General features: G+C 57.4%; 2 protein-coding genes and 1 long non-coding RNA gene across 5 annotated transcripts in view; 1 reads left to right on the top strand and 2 right to left on the bottom strand.

Moving 5' to 3' along the window:
* TCTE1 (t-complex-associated-testis-expressed 1) overlaps nt 1-7,333 on the bottom strand; it is a 15,724-nt gene extending 8,391 nt beyond the window's left edge. The window contains exons 1-2 of one of the 3 annotated variants that reach the window (XM_004454209.3): nt 7,010-7,333; nt 295-652 (exon numbers count right to left, since the gene is read on the bottom strand). In XM_004454209.3, the coding sequence (XP_004454266.1) occupies nt 295-559 (265 nt within the window). In that variant the 5' untranslated portion in view covers nt 560-652; nt 7,010-7,333. Of the gene's footprint in view, nt 1-294; nt 653-1,642; nt 1,909-7,009 lie in introns of those variants that run through there. The other 2 variants (XM_004454210.3, XM_004454208.3) reach the window with 2 other exon arrangements.
* LOC105745726 (uncharacterized) lies at nt 7,324-17,914 on the top strand. Its single transcript, XR_001118348.4, has 5 exons — nt 7,324-7,579; nt 15,454-15,569; nt 16,080-16,211; nt 16,356-16,513; nt 17,667-17,914. It is a non-coding gene; the product is annotated as an uncharacterized lncRNA (long non-coding RNA).
* Nucleotides 9,282-21,967, bottom strand: AARS2 (alanyl-tRNA synthetase 2, mitochondrial). The gene is made up of 22 exons (XM_004454211.5): nt 21,701-21,967; nt 20,715-20,906; nt 19,649-19,794; nt 19,277-19,444; nt 18,594-18,738; nt 16,389-16,534; nt 16,060-16,168; nt 15,685-15,723; nt 15,467-15,578; nt 14,809-14,942; nt 14,272-14,416; nt 13,861-14,033; nt 13,624-13,737; nt 13,396-13,536; nt 12,543-12,680; nt 12,353-12,462; nt 12,094-12,202; nt 11,670-11,792; nt 11,332-11,442; nt 10,660-10,743; nt 10,451-10,561; nt 9,282-9,988 (listed from the first exon to the last, which is right to left on the bottom strand). The coding sequence occupies exons 1-22, from the start codon at nt 21,941-21,943 to the stop codon at nt 9,824-9,826; spliced, it is 2,958 nt and encodes a 985-aa protein (XP_004454268.2). The 5' UTR covers nt 21,944-21,967; the 3' UTR covers nt 9,282-9,823.
* Between the last annotated feature and the right edge of the window lie 678 nt (nt 21,968-22,645).

The raw sequence follows: 22,645 nt of genomic DNA on the forward strand, positions 1-22,645 counted from the left end.
GGGCTGGGTTTTGCTGGAGAGATTGGGAAATGCCGGGAGAGGGCAAAGACCAGGAGGGTTCAGTGTGTGCAGGAGTCTGGAGGGGCCTGGAAGTGGGGCCAGCAAGAGGAGCGGTCTCAGCCCCGGGTGGAGGAAGTGTCCAGTGCGGATGAGGGCACCTCCACCCCTGGGGTGGAGGGCGGGGGCTACCCCAGGACCCCAACTCGGAGGCCTCAGCTCCAGGCAGTGCCCGCCCACACTGCCACAGACCTGGCCTGCTCCCTCCTGCCCACGGAAGGGAAGGGATGGACTCACTCGGAAAGTTCTTGACGATATGCTGAATGCAGAGCTCTGTGAGCAGGGGCACGATGGCCAGGGACCACTCGGCATCCTCCGCGATGATCCGGCGCATCTGACCGAGACTTGTGCCCTTGGATTTCACAGGGGCGGCCATGACCGAGGGCTTCAAGGATGGGGGCGCTGAGCTCGAGGCTTGTCCCGTAGTGGAGGAACGGTCCTGGGTGGAGTCTGAGGACCGGCTGGGCACCGACAGTGGAGGTGGCGTGACGTTCTCCTGCATGGTGGAGGCTGGCCGTGCAGGGGCAGGTGGCCCCTCGGCGACCTTGTGGTGGGAAGCTTCTCAGCCTGGCAGGTCCTTGATGCTGATGGGGACCTGGATCAAGAGAAAGGGGGTAAGGTATTACTTTGGAGGGTCTCCGTGGACATTTACCAAGAGAGGTAGCACAGAAAGGTGCGTCAGGGCCTGTCTAACTGTATGGCCTTGGCAAATTATTGACACTCTCTGAGCCTCTGGCAAATGAGGATAACAGTTACCAGTGGGATTTCTGGGAGGAGTAAATAAAATGATCCATCCAAAAAGGCATAGTATATTGTCTGACATGAGAAACTTAGAAAGGAGCAGCCCAAAGTTTTAGATAATAATAGTTATATAGCAACGACAGCAATTGCTGTGAGTCCGACACTCCATTTTAGTTTTCATGCATATTAACTCAATCCTCGCAGAAGCCTTGTGAGATAGCACACAAATTACTCCCACTTCCCAGGTGGGAAACTGAAATACGGAAAGGTTATCTGACTTGCCCGATGTCACAGCTTATAGCTGACAAGCTAGGATCTGAGCCAGCTGATCAAGTCCATGCTCTTAACTCTACACTACATTGTCCCTCTGCGGGGGAAAGGTGGGGTGAGGATTGCCAAAAGACGGAGTTATAATAAACGACCATTTAATTCAGAACAGCTCCCACACTGAGTACTTTATAGAACAACAACTGCCTGACCCAGAGGATGGTGTTGGCAAGCACTGACCGACAGAAACTGAATGCAAGCTGCATGCGCTCTTTTAAATTTTCTAGTAGCCACATTAAAAATGTAAAAAGAAACAGGTGAATTAATTTTATATTAACCCAATCTTTCCAAAATGTTATCATCTAAATAGGTAATCAGTATTTAAAATTATTGAGATATTTTACATTCTTTTTTTTTTTTCCTCTTCCTTCAAAATCTTAGTCACATGTGGCTAATGACTTCTGTTTTGGACCGCGCAGGCTGGGAGAGAAAGGAGGGGGGGGGGTCGGACCCCTGCCCTGCCTGGGCCCCCGAGCACCCTTCCTTCCCGTGCCCCCCCCCCCCCCCGCAGGCTCACGCTCCCCCCAGTCTCTCCAGCTCTGTCTTGCTTCCAGTTCTCCCAGCCTCCCGGCGTTCCAGACGGCAGCGGGCAGGCGTGGGAGGCGAGAGGAGCTAAATCCAGAGCTGAAAACGGGAGACAGAGGATGTGTCTGGGGCTGGGGATCATCCCCCCGCCCCAATCTGCCGTCCCTGCACCACTGCCCGCCGTAGGTGTCCCCGTCCCGAGGCGGAAGTGGGGCTGCCTGGTGCTCAGCTCCGCAGGTCTGCACCTTGACTCAGGGCACCACGTGGTGGCCAGTGGGAAGAAACACCCTGAACCAGCAAGGGTGTCCTTGGCAGAGGGAGGGGACAGATGGTGCTCTCCAGCCTGCCAGGACTTTCAAGGAGGAAGAGCCTGGGAGAGAGAAGGAGGGAGAGAGGGAGGGAGGGAGAAAGGGAGAGACTCATCTCTGGGCAAGGGTGGGGGACAGTGGAGGGAAGCTATCTGGGTATTGTGACAATACCCTTATGCAAATCAAATGCAAATTCACCTGCAGGAGGTGTCCAGAATTGTGGAATAATCAGCTCCTACTTTTTGACTAACGGCCCCTCAGAGGGTGGGGATGGGAGGGGCTGCTGCTTTAATTGGTGCCAGATGAGTTTGCCTTTCTGGCTTTGCCAATTACTTGCTGTGTGACCCCGGCCAAATTACTAAACCTACCTGAGCTTCAGCTTCCATATCTGTAAAACTGGAAAATAGTAGCCTCCTCTGAGGGTTGTAGTGGAGATTCCTCTGAGATACGGGGCAAGGACAGTCAGAGGGGTGTGCCCAGTGAAGGCACTGAGAAAGTTAGGAAGTCTACCCCAAAGACGTTGCTTCTCGAGTACTAACTTGAGATGGCCTCTTTGAGTGGAAGGTTTCTGGGTCCCTTCTGAGATCCGGGGGAGGTGGGAAGGACACAGAGGCCGGTAGTGTCGGGGGCTGGAGAGACGGCAGGACAGAGAGGCCCTCGCGTCTTGGCAAAGGGGGTGGGGTGGAGCCCCCGGGCCAGCCGTGCCCCTGCCAGGCTGGCAGCTGGGCTCCGGGGCCCACTCGGGCTCCCAGGGGGGCAGGCCTTCCCAGGTTCGGGCCTAAAGCATTCCAGGGTCCCCCTTGTCTCAGATGAATCCCAGGTCAGGACACCCTGTGGGCTGCACCCGAGGGCTTGGCAGGGGGAGCCCCAGGGGACGGGAGCGTGTTGCCCTGGGCCGCCTCCCCAGGCAGGACTCCCGACACCATCCAGCCTTCCCGTGGGAGCAGGCAGTGCCTGCCCAGGGAGACTGCACCTCGGGAAACCCCACCCGAGGCCAGGCGGGGCACCCTCCAGTTCACTGCCTAGTGCCTCACTCTCAGGACCTGCCAGTTCTTCCTAAGGTCTGGCCCTAATCACACCTGCTGCTGTTTGGTTTCTGCAGCGGCCTCTGGCATGACACTGCAGGGCCTGTCCTTGGCCGTGTCCCAGGACCCCAAACCTCCTCCTCAGAAGGAAGGGGCAGCCCCTGGCCCCTTAGATCTGCCATATGCATGGTTGGTATAAAATACAGTCCCCGCCAGCCTTCAGCTTTTACAGAAACAGCCATACCATGAGGTTCAAAGTGGTTCTTGAGACGAATGTTGAAAACATGAACTCATGATAAGGTCAGAGTTGACAGTTTTCATTTAATCACTTCTTGATTTTTTGAAAGCAGAGATTACAAAAATATTTTTGACAAGCAAACTATTGCCACACACAAAGGCTCAGCGTATCCTAATAATTTTAGTTCTAAAATGTTTCTTAAAAATCTATTTTTAAACACCAATAAAATACTCTAATAAAAAATAATTAAATATGCAGCATAAGTACTGTTTAAAAGAATAATGAGCAGAACTAACTCCTTGCCTGCCTGTTATTAATTTTATAAGGACGATATAAACAGTGAGCTCCTCCCGGGACCACCGCTCTCTCTGCTCTCCCCCTACCTTCCTGACCATTCTTCTTCCAAACGCCTGCATAGCAGCTCTCACTCTTCCCACCCTGCACGTGTTGAGGTCCCTAAGGATTCTGCCTTGTCTCCTGACTCACTCCTGCTGATGGGTTCCGGCTCTCCCCTCTCTCAGAGTTCCCAAGGTAGGCCCGTGAGGTGCCCCGCAGGTCTCTCAAACCCCATCCACCCTGGAGAGGACTTGGTGCCTCCCCCCACAGCAACTCCTCTGGGCTCCCCATCCACCGGAGGCTGGCCCAGAAGCTGGGGTCACCTCTCCTTTAGCCCCCACATCCAGGTACTGTCCTGCCTCCACCGCTCTGGCTGGCCCCTCCGCTTGCTTCCTGCCGCTGTTAGCTCAAGGCCTCCTTGTCTGCCCAGCTCCTGGTCCCCGATGTCCCATCTGGGCCCCTGTCACCTCGCCCTCCCACTGCAGCCGTGGCAGGCCTCTGCGTCGACCCTTCAGGGGTCAGCGCCACGCCAGGGGGAGCGGCCCTTTCCCCAACACAGTAGGCAAGGCCCTTGGCGACTGGGGCCTCCGGTGTAAATAAACCCCTGTGCCTGGACCCCGCAGGCCATGTCAGGCTGCCTGACCTGGGCGCAGACTGGTCACTCTGCCCGGAGGCCAAGCATAGTGCTTTCAGGCCCAAGGGACCACTTCCTCTCTGGAGCCTTCCATCCCTTCTTCCCCCCCTTCCCCCCTAACCAATCCCTTTGTCAGATCTCCCTCTGCCAGCACCTACATCACTGCAGCAACCCAACTGACCAGCCTCTCCCCACCCCCACGGGGCTGTGAGCTCCTCCGGCCGGCAGCTTCCTACTCCTTTCATCTCTAACCCTGAGCCCAGTGCAGGCCTGCTTTGGGAGGGGTAGCTGGTGTCTGGGGTTGCCCCACGTCCCCTGATAACAGGTCATTTGGAACGTCCTGTTGGTCAGTGACTGGCTCAGGGGTGCCCACCTGATGCAAGCTGGACCAGGCAGGTCCTCCTGGGATGTTTCCCAGTGGAGGCAGACAGAAGGGCAAATAACCGGGCAGGATATAGATCCCTTGCTTCTGGAAGCTGTTTCCCTGCACAGGGAAAAGGTCTGTCTGCAGCAGGAGGGAAGGAAGCCTGGTCGAGACCAGCAGAAACGGGAGATGGACAGACAGAGCACCTGGTACCATCAGTCCCCACTGCGAGTCCCCGAGGGCCCCAGAACTGCCTGCTTCCTCAGCAGCTCCTAACACTGGGAAACCCATCTTGGTGGCCTTCTAATAAGTCCCTTTTTCTGAAGCTAAGGGTTGGATTTCTGCCCCTTTGAACTGCCCATGTGTCCTGTTGGGATAGGCCCACAGTTTGATGAAAAGATCCAAAATCTGCAGATGAAATAGTTTAATGGGACAGCCAAGGAGGGTCTTACACAGGCCCTGACAGGTCATCGCTGGGGCCTCTTCCTCTCCTGAGGACCCTGAGCTCCCAGTGCCCCCCATCTCTCCAGCTCCAGGATAGTATCAGCAACTTACATCTGCTCAGCAGTGGACAGTTACAAGGTCCTTTCAGAACCGTTCTGTCATTTGAGCCTTACAACCACTTTATAAAGAAGGCAGGGTAGGTTTCCTTTTCCCCCTTTTGCAGATGAAGAAACTGAGGCCCCAAGCAGAAAACGACTGGTCCTAGGATACCAGGAGGGCTGTGGCCAGGGCTTGAGAGTGGGTGTCCTGCCTGTAACCACAAGCGCTTTTCCCCCAGGCGCTTGGTGCGTCCCCCTCCCCACCCCTTCCCCACTCTCGGCTAGGTAAGAAGAGAGCACGTTCCCACTCCCTGGGAAGAGGGGGGTCCTGTTTTTATACAGAGAGGTGTGTCAGGGAGGGCCTCCCTGGGCTGGGAGAACAGCCAGGCCTCGGGCCCTAACCGGGTGTGCATTCTTAAAGTGCGCTTTTCTCCAAAATGAAACGAAATACGAAATACGTGCACCTGGGCCCTTGGGCACGTTTCCTCCTCCTACAGGCAGGCTCAGACCGTCGTCCTTCTCAGGTCCCAGAGCAAAACCACCTCCTCTGGGCAGAGGCTCCACCCCTGCCTGAACACCTGCTGCCTGAACATCAAGCTGTCGGGGGGGGGGGGGGGGGGGGGGGTCCTTTCCCCTCCCAGCCCCTGGCACATCCCGGCCATTCAGCTTTTCTCTCCTCCCTTCCCCTTCGTGGAGAAGATGCCTGCCGCGCTGGCCCTTGATAGGTTGATAGGTCGGTAACTCTGTGGCCAAGCACACCTCTCTCTGACTGTCGGCTTCCTCCTGTCCCTCCACAGCCACCTCTCACATGACACTGTGCCCCTTCATCGGGAAAGACCTTTGGCCTGCAGGCCTGCACTTCCTGCCTTTTCCAGCCACAGCCTCATTTCCTCCTCCTCCCTGACCCCTCTCCCTCCCTTTCTCACTGCCAGCTCTTCTCAGTCCCCTGACATCTAGCTTCCAGCCTCAATGCTCTCTTGGGGACAGGGTCCCTTGAGGGTGGTGTTTCCGTGCCTCAGTCTCCAGGGGCTCTGCGTGGCAATTGGCGCGGCCTGCCGTGTCCTCCTCAAGCCTCTGTCCTCCCGGGCTTGTCTGACAGCCCCCCGGGGCTCCACCCGCCTCCCTGAGCTGGCTTTCTCCGCCTTCTTAGCCAGCTTCTCCCCCACTCCGGGAAGCACTAAGGAAGCCCTCCCCAGGCACCTGTCCTGAGCCCTGGGCTTTCGGCTATGCCTCCCCTGTGGTAATCTCATGCCCACCATGTCAGACCCTACGTAGTGTCAAGTCACTTCCCACCTCCCAGTTTGTGGAATCACAAGAAGAGGGGCAAAAAGTTTTCTTGGACAGAGCCCAGGCCCAGCATACTTGGTCTTTGGCCCAGTAAAACCGACAGGTCACAACACTTGTGGCAGCGCCTGGGCCCCCTCCCAGCTCCTGCCCACTTAGGTCTGTTGTCTCTAAAGAGACTCCAGTGGCTTCCTCCTCACCCCTCACCTTCAGTTCAGACACCCCAGCAGGGAAGCTCAGCTCCAAAGGCCAGCGTCCCTCCCCCACCGACCTGGGCCTTAGAGGCTCCTGCGGTCTCCTGGGCAACCAAGGGAGACCAGCAGTGGGACGGAGGCGGGTGCAGAAGCCTCTGGACCTGCACGAGGGACTGCGGCCCCTGGAGCTGGGGTGGGGGCCAGCCTGAGAAGCCGGGGCTCGGGGGCTTAAGACCAACCGCTCCCTCCCACCACCTATGAGAGGCCCCTCCTCACCCCTCTTTTTTTCCGTGGAATTCCCGCACCCACTCCCCATCATTACTCGGGCCCCTCTACCCGTTGGGCGAGACAGTTGGCAGAGGTGGCTGTGGTTAAGGGGTGACGAGCCCCAGTGGGTGGGAGGCTCAGGCAGGTACAGAGCTGGCCATCCTCACCCGGGAAACGTGGGCAGCCGGGACGACGGCCGCTGGCGGGCTCGGGCTGCGGGGCCTGCGAGGGCTACGGGCGCTGGTCCTCTCTCTCTCGGGCGCAGAGGGGCTTCCAGGCCCCGCCGGCATGAGTGGGGGTACACGGAGAGTTCAGCCCGTTAGGAAGCCCTGAGGGTTGCGAGTCCCCTGTCAAGGAGGTCGCCTCACCCGCTGCCGCTCCCTCGGCGTCCCCGCGCTCAGGCTCCCGCGCGGCCGCCGCCGGTCGTTAAGGACGCCCGGCGTCGCCAGGGGCGGGCCTGCGCCGGGAGCTCGGGATTCACCCGCCGACCCGGGAGACCCGGGAGCGCGTGCGCGTCACGTGCACGGCCGCGAGCGCCCCGCGTTCCGCTGTGCAGAGGGGGCGCGGAAGACTGGTCCCGCGCTGTGGTTGCGGCCTCGTGCCTCGGCACGGGCTCACGGGCTCACTGGCACGCCTGGCACGCCTGGCAGCCCCTCCTCAGGAAGCTCCTCCTGGCCTGCCCCGGGGAGGTGGCAACTCTGGCCTCGCGGTATCTACTTCGTGTGCCTGGGGGACTGGTATGCTACTTGTGGGGGAGAGCGGGCGGGAGGGTGTGACAGGGCACCTGGACGGGAGTGTTTGTTCCTTCCTCGTACATTTTGCCTGTAATGGGGGTGGGGTGGGGGTGTGCAGGGTGTGGAGGGGCAGGTCCAGGAATAGGTCAGTGATCGTCTCTTCTGGAAGATGAGGAGGGTGAAAGGAGTTCCTCCAGGGCAGCTGCAGGAGTTACCCAAGCTCTGGCCGAGCTCACCCCCTAGCTGAGTTGTGGCCTCCCACATCCCTGCAGAGCAGCGCCTTCCATCTTTCTCTGCCATGCCAACGAGGCTGGTATCTGCCACCTGAGGCGGAAGGTTCCAGGCCTGCACAGCACTTCTTCACACAGCCCCAAGCCTGATGCCAACCCCTTCTTCCCCACAGCCCTGGGGCGACAGGATGTGGTACCTCTGATTTCCTGGAGGGAGTGGCTAGTAAGGAAAAGAGATTGTCTTTCAGGAGGGGAGAGGCAGCCTGGGTGGAAGGAAAAGTTTCACATGGAGGTAGAGCTGAAATCCAAGCTAAACTGCCTACTTGGCTAAGCCAGCATCTCAGATGAGGGGGCTCCACCCTGCTCTGATATTTTTACTGGATAGCCCCAGACCTCAGTAGCCAGGGAGCCGCTGCCTTGAAGATGGGTCTCCTTGAGGTCCTTTCTTTCATCTTCCGACAGAGCTTTGGGAACAGAGGTGGAGCTCCAGTCTCTGGCTCAGTCCTGCAGGCATTCATCCTGGTAGGAGAGGAGGGCTTCCCACCATCCCTCCTCTGCCTTCTCTGAACTGCCAATTTTAGACCCTGTCTTTTCAGCTTCAGCTCAGGCTGGGGGCAGGTGCTGTGCAACTTGTTTTAAAATGAGTAGAGTTGGGCAGTATGGGTGTAGCTCAGTGGTTGAGCTGCTTCTTTGCATATATGAGATCCTGGGTTCAATCCCCCGTACCTCCTTAAAAAAAAAAAAAAAGAAAAAAAGAGAGTTGGGGTGGCTTCTGGTGGCAGGGTCTGGGGAAGGGGCGTCAGGCGCCATATCTGGCCACGAAGATGGCAAGAAGGCCCTGATGCAGACCAAGGAAGTGGACATGATAAGGCTTTCCTTAAGCAGAAACAAAAAGAATAGAAGAGGAGCTAAAAGTCAAGGTTTCGGGGAAGGGCCCTCTGGCCTCCAGTGGAATTAAGAAAGCTGGTGAAAAGCAAGCTGCTCTTTGTGCCTGAGGCCATGGTGACCCTTGTTTCCACTCCTGTTTAAACAGCCTGATTCCCTGCTATCACATCTTTTGCCACCTATAGAAGAATGAATGTAGTTTTGTCCTGGCACCTGTTGGACCCCCTCTCCTGCCACTCTCCCACACTGTGCTCAGCCACACTGGCCTTCACTCCCACCTCCGAGCCTCTGCACTGGCTGTTACCTCAGCCTGTAATACTTTTCCCTCAGATAGCTGCGTGGCTCCCATTCTCATCTCCCAGTCTCTGCTCAGATGCCATCTCTCAGTGAGGCAGCAACCCCACCCCACACTCCTGATGGACTTTCCCTGTTTAATTTTTCTCCACCATCCGACACCCTTTTCTTTCTCTTGTTCAGTGCTAGTTTCCCCCACTAGAAGGAAGCTTCACCAGAGTAGGAAGTTTGGCTGATTTCCATCCCATTCTCAGCAGACCAGTACCTGCCACTCAATTTAACCAACGAGCAGTGCCTTAATTAAAATGAGAAGACATTGTTGATGAAATGAAGTGACATCAGAAAAGCTCTGTCCACCCCAGCTGTAATGGTTTTTACATGACCATTCTAGATCTTGGTGGCCAGGGAGTCCTTTGTGGGTGCCCAGCAGAGCCCTGCATACAGAACCAGTTTGGGCACCTGGTGATGAGGATGGTCCTGGTTTGGATCCTGGGTGGCCTTTCAACTCAATGTGAGGAGACAGATACGGTGATGGGGTAGGCATACCAGGTAGCTAGGAGGATAACTGCTGGATCTTCTTATTTCCTCTGAGATGCTTTTTCATGAGCAGTGAAAGCCTTGGCAGCCTGTGTCTTAACATGGTAGGGGTGGGCTCTGGGCCCACTCTGCCTTCCCCAGCCATGCAGCTGCAAGGTCCAGCCCAGAGCGACCTCCAGCTCAGCTGCTCAGCCTCCAGCCCTCTGCTTCACCCTCTGGGGTTTTGCTGGCTCCTTCAGGGCTCCGGGAGCTTCCTGTCCAGTGTCCCTTCAGTCCACGTAGGTTCCTGGGTGGTCCTGAGTCAGAGCTGGTTGAGAGCATAGGCTCGGGCTGTGCTGAGGACAGCGTCCAGGTCAGCAGTGCTTCCGGTGCCCTGGGCCACAACTTGAGAGCCCCAGGCCTTGCCCCCCATATGGCTGCACACGGCCAGTGCCCAGGCCTCGGCTGTGAAGGTGGGGGTGGCACCCTAGGGACAGACACAGAAGGGAAAGCCGTAAGAACAGCCTTCCCTGCCACCAGCCACTCCACCTGTGAGAGTGGAGTCACAGGAGATTAGCACCCCTTCCCCAGCGTGAGGGGACAGAAGGGTCGGGCTGGACTGTGGGTGGAGCTTGATGAACTTCTGATGCTCCTTTGCAGGGGATGTGAAGCCTGGGTGGTGGCAGTGGGGGTGGGGGTGGGCTGGTCGCTTAGGGAATCTCATGCTGACTATACTCTGGTGAGATTCTTGAGGAGGCGCCTTCTCTTGGGTGAGGGAGGGTGGTCTTTAGGGACAGGGAGATAGCCCTCTGTCTGTCTTGGGGTGTCCTCAAAGAGCACCTCCACCCCACCCCCTGCCTTGGCTCCCGCGTCAGGGAGGAATAATAGGAGTGGCGCCAGAGAGCTGGACCAGGAGCTGTGGGGACGGGGGCTGTCTCGCTTCCCTCACCTGGGCCACCTGACAGGCACACAGCACCTTCCCCAGGGGCTGCGGGCTGAGGAGCAGCACGGAGGTGCTGGAGGCCTGCTCGCACAGCTGCCGTACCACCTTCACCAGCACCTGGGCAGGGGAGGAGAGGGTGAGCCGCAGCTGCCCCGCCTCCCAGCCCCCTGCCAGGCATCTCCTTCCCTTCCCCGGCCCCTTCCCCCAACACTCACTGAGAGGGACTCAGTGGGGACTGTGTCCACAATCAGCGGCCCCTTCGTGTGCCGCTCCAGCAGCTCCTGGGCTTTCTCTGCAGCCTGCGAGGCAAGAAGGAAAGCAGGGCTGAGGCCGGGAGGCAGGTTTTCAATCGGCCCCCCTCTTCTGGACTGGGCCCCAGCCTCCCAATCCCGTTTCATCCTCTTCCCTGGACCCTAACAAAATCTTCAGCTTTGAGCAGAGATGGGAGGGGCTCTGCCTGCAATGGCCTCCGCTTTTTGGGCCCACCTGTGTCCTTCCCCCTCTCGCCCACCTCTTCATCATAGCCCCAGCCCCCTACAAATGGGTCGCTGGCAGTGAAAGGAGTGAAATGACGAATGCTGGAGCCCAGCTGGGCCAGGAGGGGTGGGAGGAAGGGGGCCACCCAGTCAAGGAGCCAGTAGGGTGGAATGGTGTTAATCACACCAGTGAGGCTTCCTGGAGGGAGAGTCTGGGCCACACATGGAAGGTAGGGAAGACACAGCTTGGCAGAGAGAGTAGGGGAACGGCTGGCAGGAGGAGGAAGGCTGCCACCCACCCCCGCCCCTAGCTCCAGCACAGCCCCAGCCCTCTGGGCTTCTCAGTGTGCATGTGGGAGCATCTGTGACTCCTGCTTGGGGGTACCTGGCATCTGACCCCGCTCCTCTTACCTGCCCCTTCTCCAGCTTGCGGATGGCAGTATTGGCACGCCGCTGCAGCAACTTCAGCGTTGCCTGAAGCTCCCGCCGCTGCCACTGGGGCATCACGGCGTTGTCCACAGCCTGTGACGGGAAGCCGTCCTTCACCCCTGCCCTGCCCTAAGCCACAGCTTCTGAGGCCGGAACCAGCCAGGGCCAGGGTAGATACCACACCCACCACATCCCACCCTGCAGACAAACATCTGGGCCAGCCAGACTCCATCCAAACTCGAAGGGTCTGGGGAGGCATGGGGAAGGGAATAGGAACCCCAAAGGGGAGCCGCTCCATGGTGGGGGGTGTTGGCCCTCACGACAGTGAGATGTCCCATGTTCTTGGATAAGCGCTGTGCTGCCACCACATCCTGGCTGCCCCGACTCAGCCGCTCTGCGGCTGCCTCCACCTCCTGGGCCAGACTCTGGCCCACCTCTCGGGCCTGCGGGGACGGAACAGGATGGTCAGAGCTGCCTGGCTTACACTCACCTCCCCAGACAGAGTCTCTCAACCCATCGCTGGCCAGGGACAAATTACAAAGATTTAGCCAGTCGGGACCAATCAAGTCATTGGCACTAAATAACCCTAACAGATGCCAGCTATGAACAGCTGGCATGCCCCATCACGGCACGTTTGGACAGTGGTTCTGCTGCCCAGCATCCCTGAGCCTGCAAGCATGGGTGAGTTGTCGCTTGCCCCCCACCCACACCCAGCAGCCTCCCAGGCCCTGCTCATTGGCCAACCTGTTGGGCCTGCTCCCCAGTGACGGCCAGCAGGCGGGTGATGCCCTTAGCTAACTGGCGCTCCCCAGTGATAACCAGGTCCCCCACGGCCCCCGTGCGAAGCAGGTGCCTGTGGACACAGGGAGAGAAGAGGAAGTTGGGGGAAATGACAGGAGAAGGGGAGCAACCTGAGCCAGACCAGAGGCTAGTGGCTTCAAAGACCAAGGGCGGGCGAAGCCCCCGGGCCCCAGGCTAGAGCTAGCAGAAGGGAGTGACTCACGTCCCACAGCACAGCTCCACGGAGGTCTGCAGGGCGGCCTTGGAGGCTGGGTCCAGTGCCTGGGCCACGGGCACCCCCACCGACACCACCCGCACCGGGTCTGGGTAGACCTGAGGGTGAGAGGGGACAGGCCTGGCAACTGGCCTGAGGCGGGCAGGCGAGTTTCCCCAAGGGGGCTCCCCCAACTCACCTCATCCAGGGAACGCAGGCCAGGGACGAGGGCAGTGAAAGCCAAGGCCACCTCCTCCACGTACACAGGCTTGTCCTGCCTCACGGCCTCCTGCACAGTGCCCTCCACTGCCTGGAGCTGCTGTGAGGTCAGTGGGACCTGGTGGAGAGGTGGGGGGAGATGGACAGACCAACAGGCGGTCAGCCACATGCTGGTAACTGATGCAGTAAGCAGCTGCCAGCGCTCACTGATCTGGCCCCTGGTTCTAGAACAGGGGCTGCCTTGTAACAGGTGCTCTATAAACCTTTGTGGAGCAGACAATTCTTTTCTTTCAAAAGCCACCTGGGAACTGGGCCCACTGGAAGCTCCAGGCCTTCTGCTAGGCACCAGAAGATGAGGAAGAAATAGAAGATGGAAACGCTGTCCTCAGGGAGCTCACAACAGAGGGAGCCTCATGGAAAAGAAATTCAGGCTGGAGGAGATATAGGAGCCAGGAGTAATCAGGTGGGATGGGGTGGAGTCAGCAAGTGCTTCCTGGAGAAAGGCCTGGAGCCAGATATGCAAGGACAGGAGGGAGAAAGAATGGCAGAGAAGAGAACCGCACAGTTTGAGCCAGAACAGCCTGGGTGCCGGCAGGAATGGGGAAGCTGGGTGGCTAGGGATGACAGGAGGACACTGCTGGAGGGCCCGCAGGCTCTGACGGGAGGAGCCTGAGGGGAAGGGGCCTGCCCTGGGCCACACGGCGTTGGAGCAGCAGCGCCAGGCCCAGAGCCCAGGCCTTCACACTGGCCAAGCTGCCCACAACCCCACAACCCCAGACTGTCTCTCACCCTCGTCACCTCACACGAAGCCTGCCTTCCTGTGCCCTGCTCACCTGGGTGGTCACGTCAAAGCGCAGCTGCTCGGGACTGAGATGGGAGCCCCGCTGCTCGGTGCCAGGGCCTAGGGTCTGCCGCAGCGCCCAGCTCAGCAGGTGGGTGGCCGTGTGCTTCTCCATGCAGCCGAGACGCCAGGCCTGAAACACTTTTGTCACCCAGGGTTCTGGGTGAGGGTGGTGGGTGGAGAGAGAAGGGGCTGCAGAATATCAAGAACAGTCCCTTACCTTGTCCACATGCAGCTGCACCTGGTCCCCCACCTGCAGGCACTCAGGGGCCACTGCCTCATGCAGGACGAAGCCCCCATAGACCCGGGCCCGGGCCACTGGGAACAGTACATCCTGGGGAAGGGCAGGGGCTAAGGCACTCGAGTGGCCACATGTAGCCTTTCCCTCCCTTGGCTGCTGTCAGACTCGGGCCTGCCTCCCGCAGCGTTACCCTCTGCGTGTGCGTACTGGGCTCACCTGCTGCCCCACCCGCACCAGGTAGCCACGGTCTGAAGCCTGACCACCCTGCTCGGCGTAGAAGTTGGTCTTGTCCAAGAGTAGACCACAGCGCTGGCCTCCCCCGATGGAGGCCACGGCTGCCCCATCCTCTGTGTATAGCTGTAGCACCTGGGCCTCACACGCTCCGAACTCTGCCAGGGTGTGGAATGGTTATCAGTGCTAGGGAGGGGGCAGAGGGTGGAGTGTGGGCCTGTGCCCATATCTGAGGCCAACAGGCCTGGGGCTGAGGGTCCTCCGGCTGGAGGCCGCAGCGACCCCTGGTGGCTGTGCTGGGGCAATGCATGAGGGCTGGGAGCACGTGTCCTCCAATGTCCCCCCCAGTCATGATCCGGCAAACCCCTGGCCACCCACCTCTGCCCCAACTCTCACCATAACCCCCATTGGGTCTCAGGGAATAGTTGTACTTGGGGCTGTCATCGGTCAGGGGCACCCCTCGGCGCTGCAGCTCCCCCAGGGCATGGACGTGGAGCTGCAATCCCTGCTCCTGAACTGGCTCGGCCTGCTGTGCCCGGTGCTGCAGGACAGGAGTGCGGTTTAGGAAGGGGTACGTGGAGAGACAAGCCCTCAAGGGGACCTGAACCTCTGCAGAGTCCTGTCCCTGCCACCAGCTGTGGACCCCGCTGCCCGCTGTGGAAGAAGACTCTGGGGCTTGGCTGGCTGCTGGAGACCCTGGCTGGCTGGGCGGCATCGTCCTGCAAGGTCTCTGCATCCTGCAGAGCTTTCCTCGCCTCTGCTGAGCCCACTGCCCGTGGGCTGTGGGCAGGGCCCGAGGCGCTGGAAAGCCTGTCCTGTCACTCTGCTTCTGGTTTCCCCTCAGCAGCCGAAGCCCCTCCCTGGGGAGCTCAGGGCTGGGGAGGGGGCTGAAATGCCCCTGAGAACCCTGGGTGGGGATCCCTGAGCCTGTACCTGGGCCTCCTCCTGGGCCAGCCGCTCCAGCCCGGCTGAGTCCAGCTGCACACCTTTCTCCTCCAGCATTAGCGCTACCAGATCCAGGGGCAGCCCCAGGTTCCCAGACAGCGACAAGGACCAGGCCACTTCAGCTTTAAGGAAGGAAGGGCAGGAAGCGTTGGGGAGAGTGGGGAGCAGAGGGAGAGGGAAGACAACGAGGGAGAAGGAAGGGTAAGAGCTTTCCCAGCCACACAGAAGCCACCAGGTTCCAAGCCTGAGGGCCCCTCCCCACACTGCGCAGGCCCAGAGGAGGGGCCGTCTCTAGGCTTCCTGCTCCAAGGCCAGAGCTGGAGGTAGCTCCAGGCACTCCCTGGGCACGGTTCATTCCCAAAGAGGAGAGAGGCTCAATCTAGGCAAGAGCAGGCCCTGGGAAGCAGGTGGCGGAGGCAGGACTAGGTGGGCTGCGTGGGAGTGGGCGAGCAGCAGGGCAGCGTCCCCGCCGCAGGGGAGTCTAGGTGCTGGAGGAAGAGTACAGGGGAGAGGGACATCGGAGTGGCGGTGGGGGCCCTGTGAGCCACAGGGCTGGCCCCGAGCTGCCTGCACAGAAGCAGCCCCTGCCGTCCTTGGCCCACGAGAGCCCCTCCTGCCTTCTGCCTTCGCCAGGCGCCCCGCTCACCAGGGAACACATCGGAAGGCCCCAGGCTCTTCAGGGTCCGATCAATGACCTGCCGACCCCGCTGCAGAGAGGCCAGGAAGGCGTCCTCGTCCTCAGACACCAGGTTGGCTATCTGGACGGAGGGCAGGGCGGGAGTGGAGCTGGGCCCTCCTTGGAGGGAGAGTCTCTCTCCACGACTCTCTCGTCAGCCCCCTCCCCCCGAAATCAGAATCCAGTACCTGGGCTGGGTTCTTCCGCAGTTCTGGATAAGCGGCTCCCTGGGGGGGGCAGAGAGGGCTGAGGAGGTATGAAAGGCCACCAGCCGGCTGTCCTGGGCCTCCCTGAGCACACCTGCCCTGGAAGCTCAGGCAAGCCGAAGGCCTGGGGGAGGGGCCCAAATGGGGAATCTGCTTCGCTGTGGGATGGGGGTCCAGGCAGAAGGGGGCCCCAGGCCAGAGGCTCAGCAGCCTGGACCAGGGGGCCTCCTGCAGGCTCCCTGCTGCCTGTGAACAATCCCAGCTTCTCAGTCGGCTGAGGGCACTTTTAGGGTGGGGATGCTGCAGGCCCAGGCGAGAGGCTCTGGGAGATCTCAGGGAAGGAAGCTCGGCCCTTACCAGTGTCTCCACCACCACAGGCACCAGGCTGCCTAGGAAGCCAGGCGGCGCCCGTAAGACCTCCGCGGAGAACCGCACGGCTCGACGGAGGATCTGACGAAGCACCAGCCTAGAGAGGTTCAGAGCCCAGATATGAACCCCACAGTGCCGTGGTGAGCAGTATGGGGCATGGGCAGGACAGGGTCCAGGGTGTGCTCCTGCCCCAAAGCCTTCCCTCCTCCCCCCACCCCTTCTGCTATCTCGTCCTAACCCACTTCTCCGTTTCTTTCCCTCTACTCCCCTGCAACCCTCAACAGTTCCTGTCCCTCTCTGTAGCCTTCCAGACTCACGGGGCACCTGACATCCCAGGGTAGACGCCATCAGCAATGCAGACAGTGAGTGTGCGGATGTGGTCAGCCACCACGCGGTATGCTGTGTCTGTGTGCCCCGTGTCTGCCGCCCCGACCCGGCCCAGGTAAGGAGGTGCCCCCGAGCCCTGAAAAGCAGAAGAGAAGGCGACATGGCTGCTAGCCCGGGAGGGAGATGTTCTTCATCACATCTGAAGCATCTGCCTCACTTCAGAAGCCAACCACATCCAGAATGGCCTTGCAGGGCAGATCTCAGGCTAGAGCAGCCTCAGGGATGCATGGGAGCCACTCCCTGTCCTCGTGTGGCTGCCATTCAGCACGACCAGTGATCCTAGCTGTGATCGTTTACTGAGCTTCTGCTATCAGGACTGGGTAGGCTTTTGAAAAACATGATGTATAAACCTCAAAAGAGCCCGTTCAGGTATGATTATCCTTGATTTAGAGAAGAGGAAACTGAGGCTCAGAGGCACTAAATGGCATGAGGACGTACAGGAGTGAAACTGGCCTGCCTGACTCCAGGTGCTCTCCACTACCTGTTCCTGCCTCTGCAGCCTTCATGGGGCGCAGGGAAGGAGGGTATAAGCCGGGGACACGTGTATATGCTCCAAAGAAGAGGGCTCGATTTGTCTTGCTCCAAACCTGTCTCTCCCCCACGCTTTCCCTTCTCGGTAAATAGACCTGTCATTCATTCACCCAGTCGCTCAAGTCCAGAATGTGGGAACCATACTTGACTTCTCTTTTCCCTTCCCCTCTATACTTCAGTGGATCCTTTTGTTTCTGCCTCTGTGAGATCTCTCAAATCAACTTGCTTTTTTCTACTTCCATTGCTACCAGCCTAAGCCGTGCCCTAGTGTAGCCTCCCAACTGGTCTCCCAGCTTCCACTCCTGTCTCTTTCCAGCCCATACTCCACGCCGCACAGGAGTGGACTTTTAAAAGTGTAAATCAGACCATATTCCCTTCCCACTCCACGTAGAATAAAAACCACATGCTGGATTTCAAAGCCTCATAAGATTTGATTTGCTGCCTTCTCTGTGGCAGATTGTTTGCATAAATGGCCCAATTCTTCCCTTTCTTGTACACATGCCCTTTGCAATGCGACTTTGCAGTTAGTCCCATCAAGGCGTAGAATCTTTCTCTATCCCTTAAATCTGGGCTGGCCGTGTAACTTGCTCTGGCCAGTAGAATGTGGTGGAAGCAACCCTGGGCCAGTTCTGAGCCCAGGCCTCAAGAGGCCTCATGTACTTCTGCTCTCCTTCCAGGAACCTTGCTGGGCTGCGATGTGGACAAGCCCAGGCTGGCCTGCTGGAGGATGAGACACATGGCCCAGTCACTCCCACCGACACAACTGAGAATGAGTCAACTCCCAGCAGCAGTGCTGCCTCCTGACTACAGCTGACCACAGAGGTGTAGAGTAAATTCATTCAAGACCTAGAGAATCACCCAGCTAAGCCCAGCCTAAACTTCTAATCCACAGACTCATGAGCTAAATAAATGGTGGTTGTTTTAAGTGGTTAAGTGTTGGGATGGTTTATTATGAAGCAAAGCTAATCGACACACTCTCCAACTATATCCCATGTGATTCTGTTTCACGTTCTCCTTTAGCTGGTGACCTTTTTGTTCCTGGCACATGTCAAGCTTTGTCCTGCCTCAGGGCTTTGAAAACTGCTGTCCCCTCTGCCTAGAATGAGCTTCCTGTGATTGGTTCCTTTTTCTAATTCAGGTTCCAGTTCAAAGGCCATCTCCTCAGTAAGCCTTCCCCAAACACCTGGTCAGAGATTCCTCTATTCTTCCCCGACTCGTTGTTACTGTTGCATCATCCGTGTTTACTGCCTGTTCACTACCTGTAAGCTATCATCTTGCTCTTTAACGCATTTATTTGTGGTCTACCTCTCACATTAGAATGTAGTCTCCACGATCTCTTTTCTGCTTATTGCTGTGTTCCCTGTACCAAGCATAGGAACTAGCACAAAGTGTGCAAGGAAGGGAGGGAGGAAGGAAGGAAGGAATTAGGAGCAAATCAAGTAATAAATCCTAGGTTCATACTCAACACCCTAGGGTCCTTGGCTGGCTACTGTCCCCATATGCAGGGAATACTCTGAATTCTCAACAAAGATGGCAAGCAATGGGGGTAAGGGCTGGTGGCAAGCAGGTCAGAGGGGCCTCTGGAAGGGAGGCAGCAGGCTCACCTGATGTATGGCATCGAGCAGCGGGGAAAAGAGATCAGTGTCGTAGGTGGAGCGTCTGCCTTGCAGCACAGCCACCAGCCTTTCCAAGCCCATGCCTGTGTCCACATGCTGCTGGGGTAGGGTCTGCAGGCTTCCATCTGCCTCTCTAGCCAGGAAAGGTAGGAAAGGTGACCCACAATTACAGATATGAGGTACCCAAGGGGAGTAGAGGAATGAGGAGAGTCCCACGGGGTCACTGATAGTGGTAGGAATCAGATGGGCAGTATCATTCCCTCCCTGCCACAGGCAGGTGACAATGGCCTTGGGCCCTGTCCTTTCCCATAAAGTTTTATCCCCACCCTCACCCCCACTTGGGCCCTTTCCTGGGCACTAGACATCCCCTCCTAGGACATAAATCTCTACCCTTAGAAAAAAACATATCAAAGCTAGAAAAAAATGTTAGCGATCATTTAGTTCAACTCCATCATATCGCTACTGATCACAGATCACAGGTCAGAGAGCAGCGATGACTAGTTTAAATTGTCAAGGGCAAAGACTAGGATTGAATCAGTTAGTCTCTGTAAAGTCCTGGCTCACAGTAAGTATTATTTAAGTGTTTTTATAAGAAATGGATCAAAGTCTCCTGACTGCCTTCTTTTTCACTTCCCAGCCAAGGACCTCCTTCTGCTTCAGCACTCCATTACCTGTTGTGTTGTATGAAGACCAGATTCCAAAGCTCCACCAGCTGAGGGTTTCCCACCCCACCAGCCAGGTCATAGTGGATCTCAGAACAGGGCCCACAAGGGCCAGTATCCCCCATCTCCCAGAAGTTCTCCTGTGGCCCAAAGGAAAGTATGCGGCTGGCAGGCACTCTGCGGAGAAAACCAGGAAAGTGGTGGGGATTCTCTCTGCCATGAGAACTCCACCTGCCAAAGTCTGGCTCAGCAAGAAGAGGAACAGGACTGGCCCCATAGTATCCTAGGATATGCTGAGACTCTTGAGGACCCATGGTGGTAATGTCTATTTCTCAACCCTTCTGCCCTCCAAGAGTTGACAAAAGGAAGAGGTGGACTTACCCCAAGCTGAGCCAGATGTCTCTGCTCTCCAGGTCTGGGGCCAGCCCTGCCTTGGGGTCACCACCAAAGTAGGAAACCCAGAGCCTGTCCTCAGGGATCCCATAGACTTGGGTCAGCAATTCCCAGGCCATGCTGCAAGCCTCCTCCTGGGGTGAGGAGAGGAGGGCAGATGAAAGGAAGGCCCACAGAAGTGAAAGTCAAGTCCATGAGTTCAGTTCTCAGCTTAAACCAAACCCAATTCCATTGCCCACCTTGTTCCCATGACAAACCAGGACCATTTCTGCCTCTTTTTTTCATCCCCCAAAGCTGCTCCCCCTCTTCCAAATCCTGCCTTGTTTTGGGCCCCAGAACAAGTCCCACCTTCTTCATGAAATCCTCTACCCATGCTCTCTTGGGTGATCTCTAATGCCTGCATTTTAGCTTACTGTCCGACCACTTATTCTTTTTTTTTTTTTTTTTAAAGATTTATTTATTTATTTAATTCCCCCCCTCCCCTGGTTGTCTGTTCTTGGTGTCTATTTGCTGCGTCTTGATTCTTTGTCCACTTCTGTTGTCGTCAGCGGCACGGGAAGTGTGGGCGGCGCCATTCCTGGGCAGGCTGCACTTTCTTTTCACGCTGGGCGGCTTTCCTCACGGGCGCACTCCTTGCGCGTGGGGCTCCCCCACGCGGGGGACACCCTTGCGTGGCACGGCACTCCTTGCGCGCATCAGCACTGTGCATGGCCAGCTCCACACGGGTCAAGGAGGCCCAGGGTTTGAACCGCGGACCTCCCATATGGTAGACGGACGCCCTAACCACTGGGCCAAAGTCCGTTTCCCCACTTATTCTTATAAGTTACTAACCATCTACTACGCAGGAAGCATGATCTCTACCCTCAAGGAATTTATAAGCTTGAGGGAAGCAAGACACATTTCTCTTATACATGTTCCTCTGGCAGTTGCCTCTGTGTCTAGTATGAGGGGCTGCCTAAGCAGACTCCAGGAGAGTGGATAGAGGACTAACCTTGACCCCGTTCTTGGCTGACCACAGACCCTTTTCTAACTCCAGGACTCCCTGGAGACTCACCTTAAAATATTCACCCCCAAAGGCCCAATTGCCAAGCATCTCAAAAAAGGTGTGATGGGAAAGATCTCGGCCCACATCCTCCAGGTCACTGTGGCGTCCTCCAGCCCGCACACATTTCTGACTGTTGGCCACACGTCGGAAGCCTGCCATCTCACTTCGTGGATCCACAGTTCCCAAAAAGATTGGCTTGAACTGGAAGCACATGAATGAGGGCAGGGCGTCCAACCTCAGTAGAAGAGAAAGATGGGGAGTGGGGACAGGGATGGCTGCTGAGACTAAGGGCTGATTGTACCCCAGAGGGGCAGCATGGTCTTTGGCCTAGGGGAGCAAACTGGGAGGGTGGGGGCACCCGTCTCTGGTGTATGTGATGCAGAGAAGGGGTAAATAAATAGGCACGGTGAAAGAAGGAACAATGTATTGGTGGCTGGAAACAAGGCGCTAAATGGCTGTATCTTCTATCTCAGTTTCTTTAACCACACACAGTAACTTGAGAGTACAGAAATGAGACCACAGGGTACTGGGCATCCCTAGAATGTCAGCATTTCATAGGGACCTTAAATAGCCCTTAAGGTTATACTACTTCCCATTTTACAGATAAGGATGATGAAGTCTAGAAAAGGAAAGTGGTTGTTCAAAGCCACAAGCTTAGAGAAGAGCGCCTAGCTCAGTAACATGTCTAATGAATGGGTTTGTAAGTCAAGAATGAATAAATGAAGCCACCAGCTTGCCCCCAAGGGCCTCCACACCTGCCATTTCTCAATTCCAACCCAGAGGCTCCCGGGTGGAGCCACAGCCTCCGCAAAACCCTAATTGGATGGCGGAGCCCCGGTCCAATCACTCTCTCCAATCACGCGCCGCCCTCTTGCCACAAAAGCCATGAGCCCTGCCCCCTGCTCCTTTTGCCCAATCCCGGCAGCACCTTTCCCCCGGGTGGGAGGGGCAACACGACAAGCACCACCCCCCAACAGCACAGCTCCTCCCCACACCTGGTTCATGCCGGCGTTGACGAAAAGCAAGCTGGGGTCGCCGCGGGGCCGCACTGAAGCCGAGGGCACGAGCCGGTGGCCATGGCGATCCCGAAAGAAGCTCAGGAAGGCGTCCCTGACGGCCGCAGCCGGAGCTGGGCGGGGTGCGGATGAGAGCAAGCGACGGCTGGGGCTCCGCCACCGGGTCGGCCTTCGAAGGGCCCCCCGCAGGCGCCCGACTCCCGCCGCCACCGCCGCCGCCATCTTAGCGCCGGGCGGTGACTTCACGGGGTCAAAGGCCACCGACGCGGCTAGGTGGTAACGTGGGAAGGAAACCAGACGTTTCCTACAGCGGCCCCTGGCGATGGGAGGACTCAGAGGGTCGCCTCTGCCGCCTAGGTGGAAGTGATTGGAAAGGGGACGCCTGCAGGAGTCGGCCTAGCACAATTCCTGGCCCATAGTAGGCCCTCAGTTCATCCGGCATGAAAAAATGCTCGCTGAGAACCTACTCTGTGCCACACTTTGTTTAGGCGCTTAGGGTACGTTAGTTACAAAATTCACACAATCCCTGCCCTCCGGAAACCTGTATTTTAGTAGTGATTGTTGTTATACTTATTAATGTTGTAAGCTTACGAATGGTGTTACATTGAACAGGTGTGGATCCAGCTTCGGCTGTGTGAAAGAGAGAGCGTGTGCATGTGTTTCCAGGTTGAGGAAGGAAGGCAGAGAATGCCAAGAGACATGGTATCAACATTCAAGAGTCATTTATAAAAATATGTATTGAATACCTACTGTGTGCCAGGCTCTATTGTAGGCACTTGCCACTTCCTTTTGCCTTTGGCATTGGAGAAGGCCTTTTTGTCCTTGGGAATGGTAGCAAGCCCTTTGGAGCAGGAGTCTAGCAGAGACACAAGCCCGACAACATCTGCTCCATTAATTGCTTGAAAACATTCGGTCTATTAATTT

Source organism: Dasypus novemcinctus, chromosome 11 (genome assembly GCF_030445035.2).
Source record: "Dasypus novemcinctus isolate mDasNov1 chromosome 11, mDasNov1.1.hap2, whole genome shotgun sequence".
Lineage (NCBI taxonomy): Eukaryota > Metazoa > Chordata > Mammalia > Cingulata > Dasypodidae > Dasypus > Dasypus novemcinctus.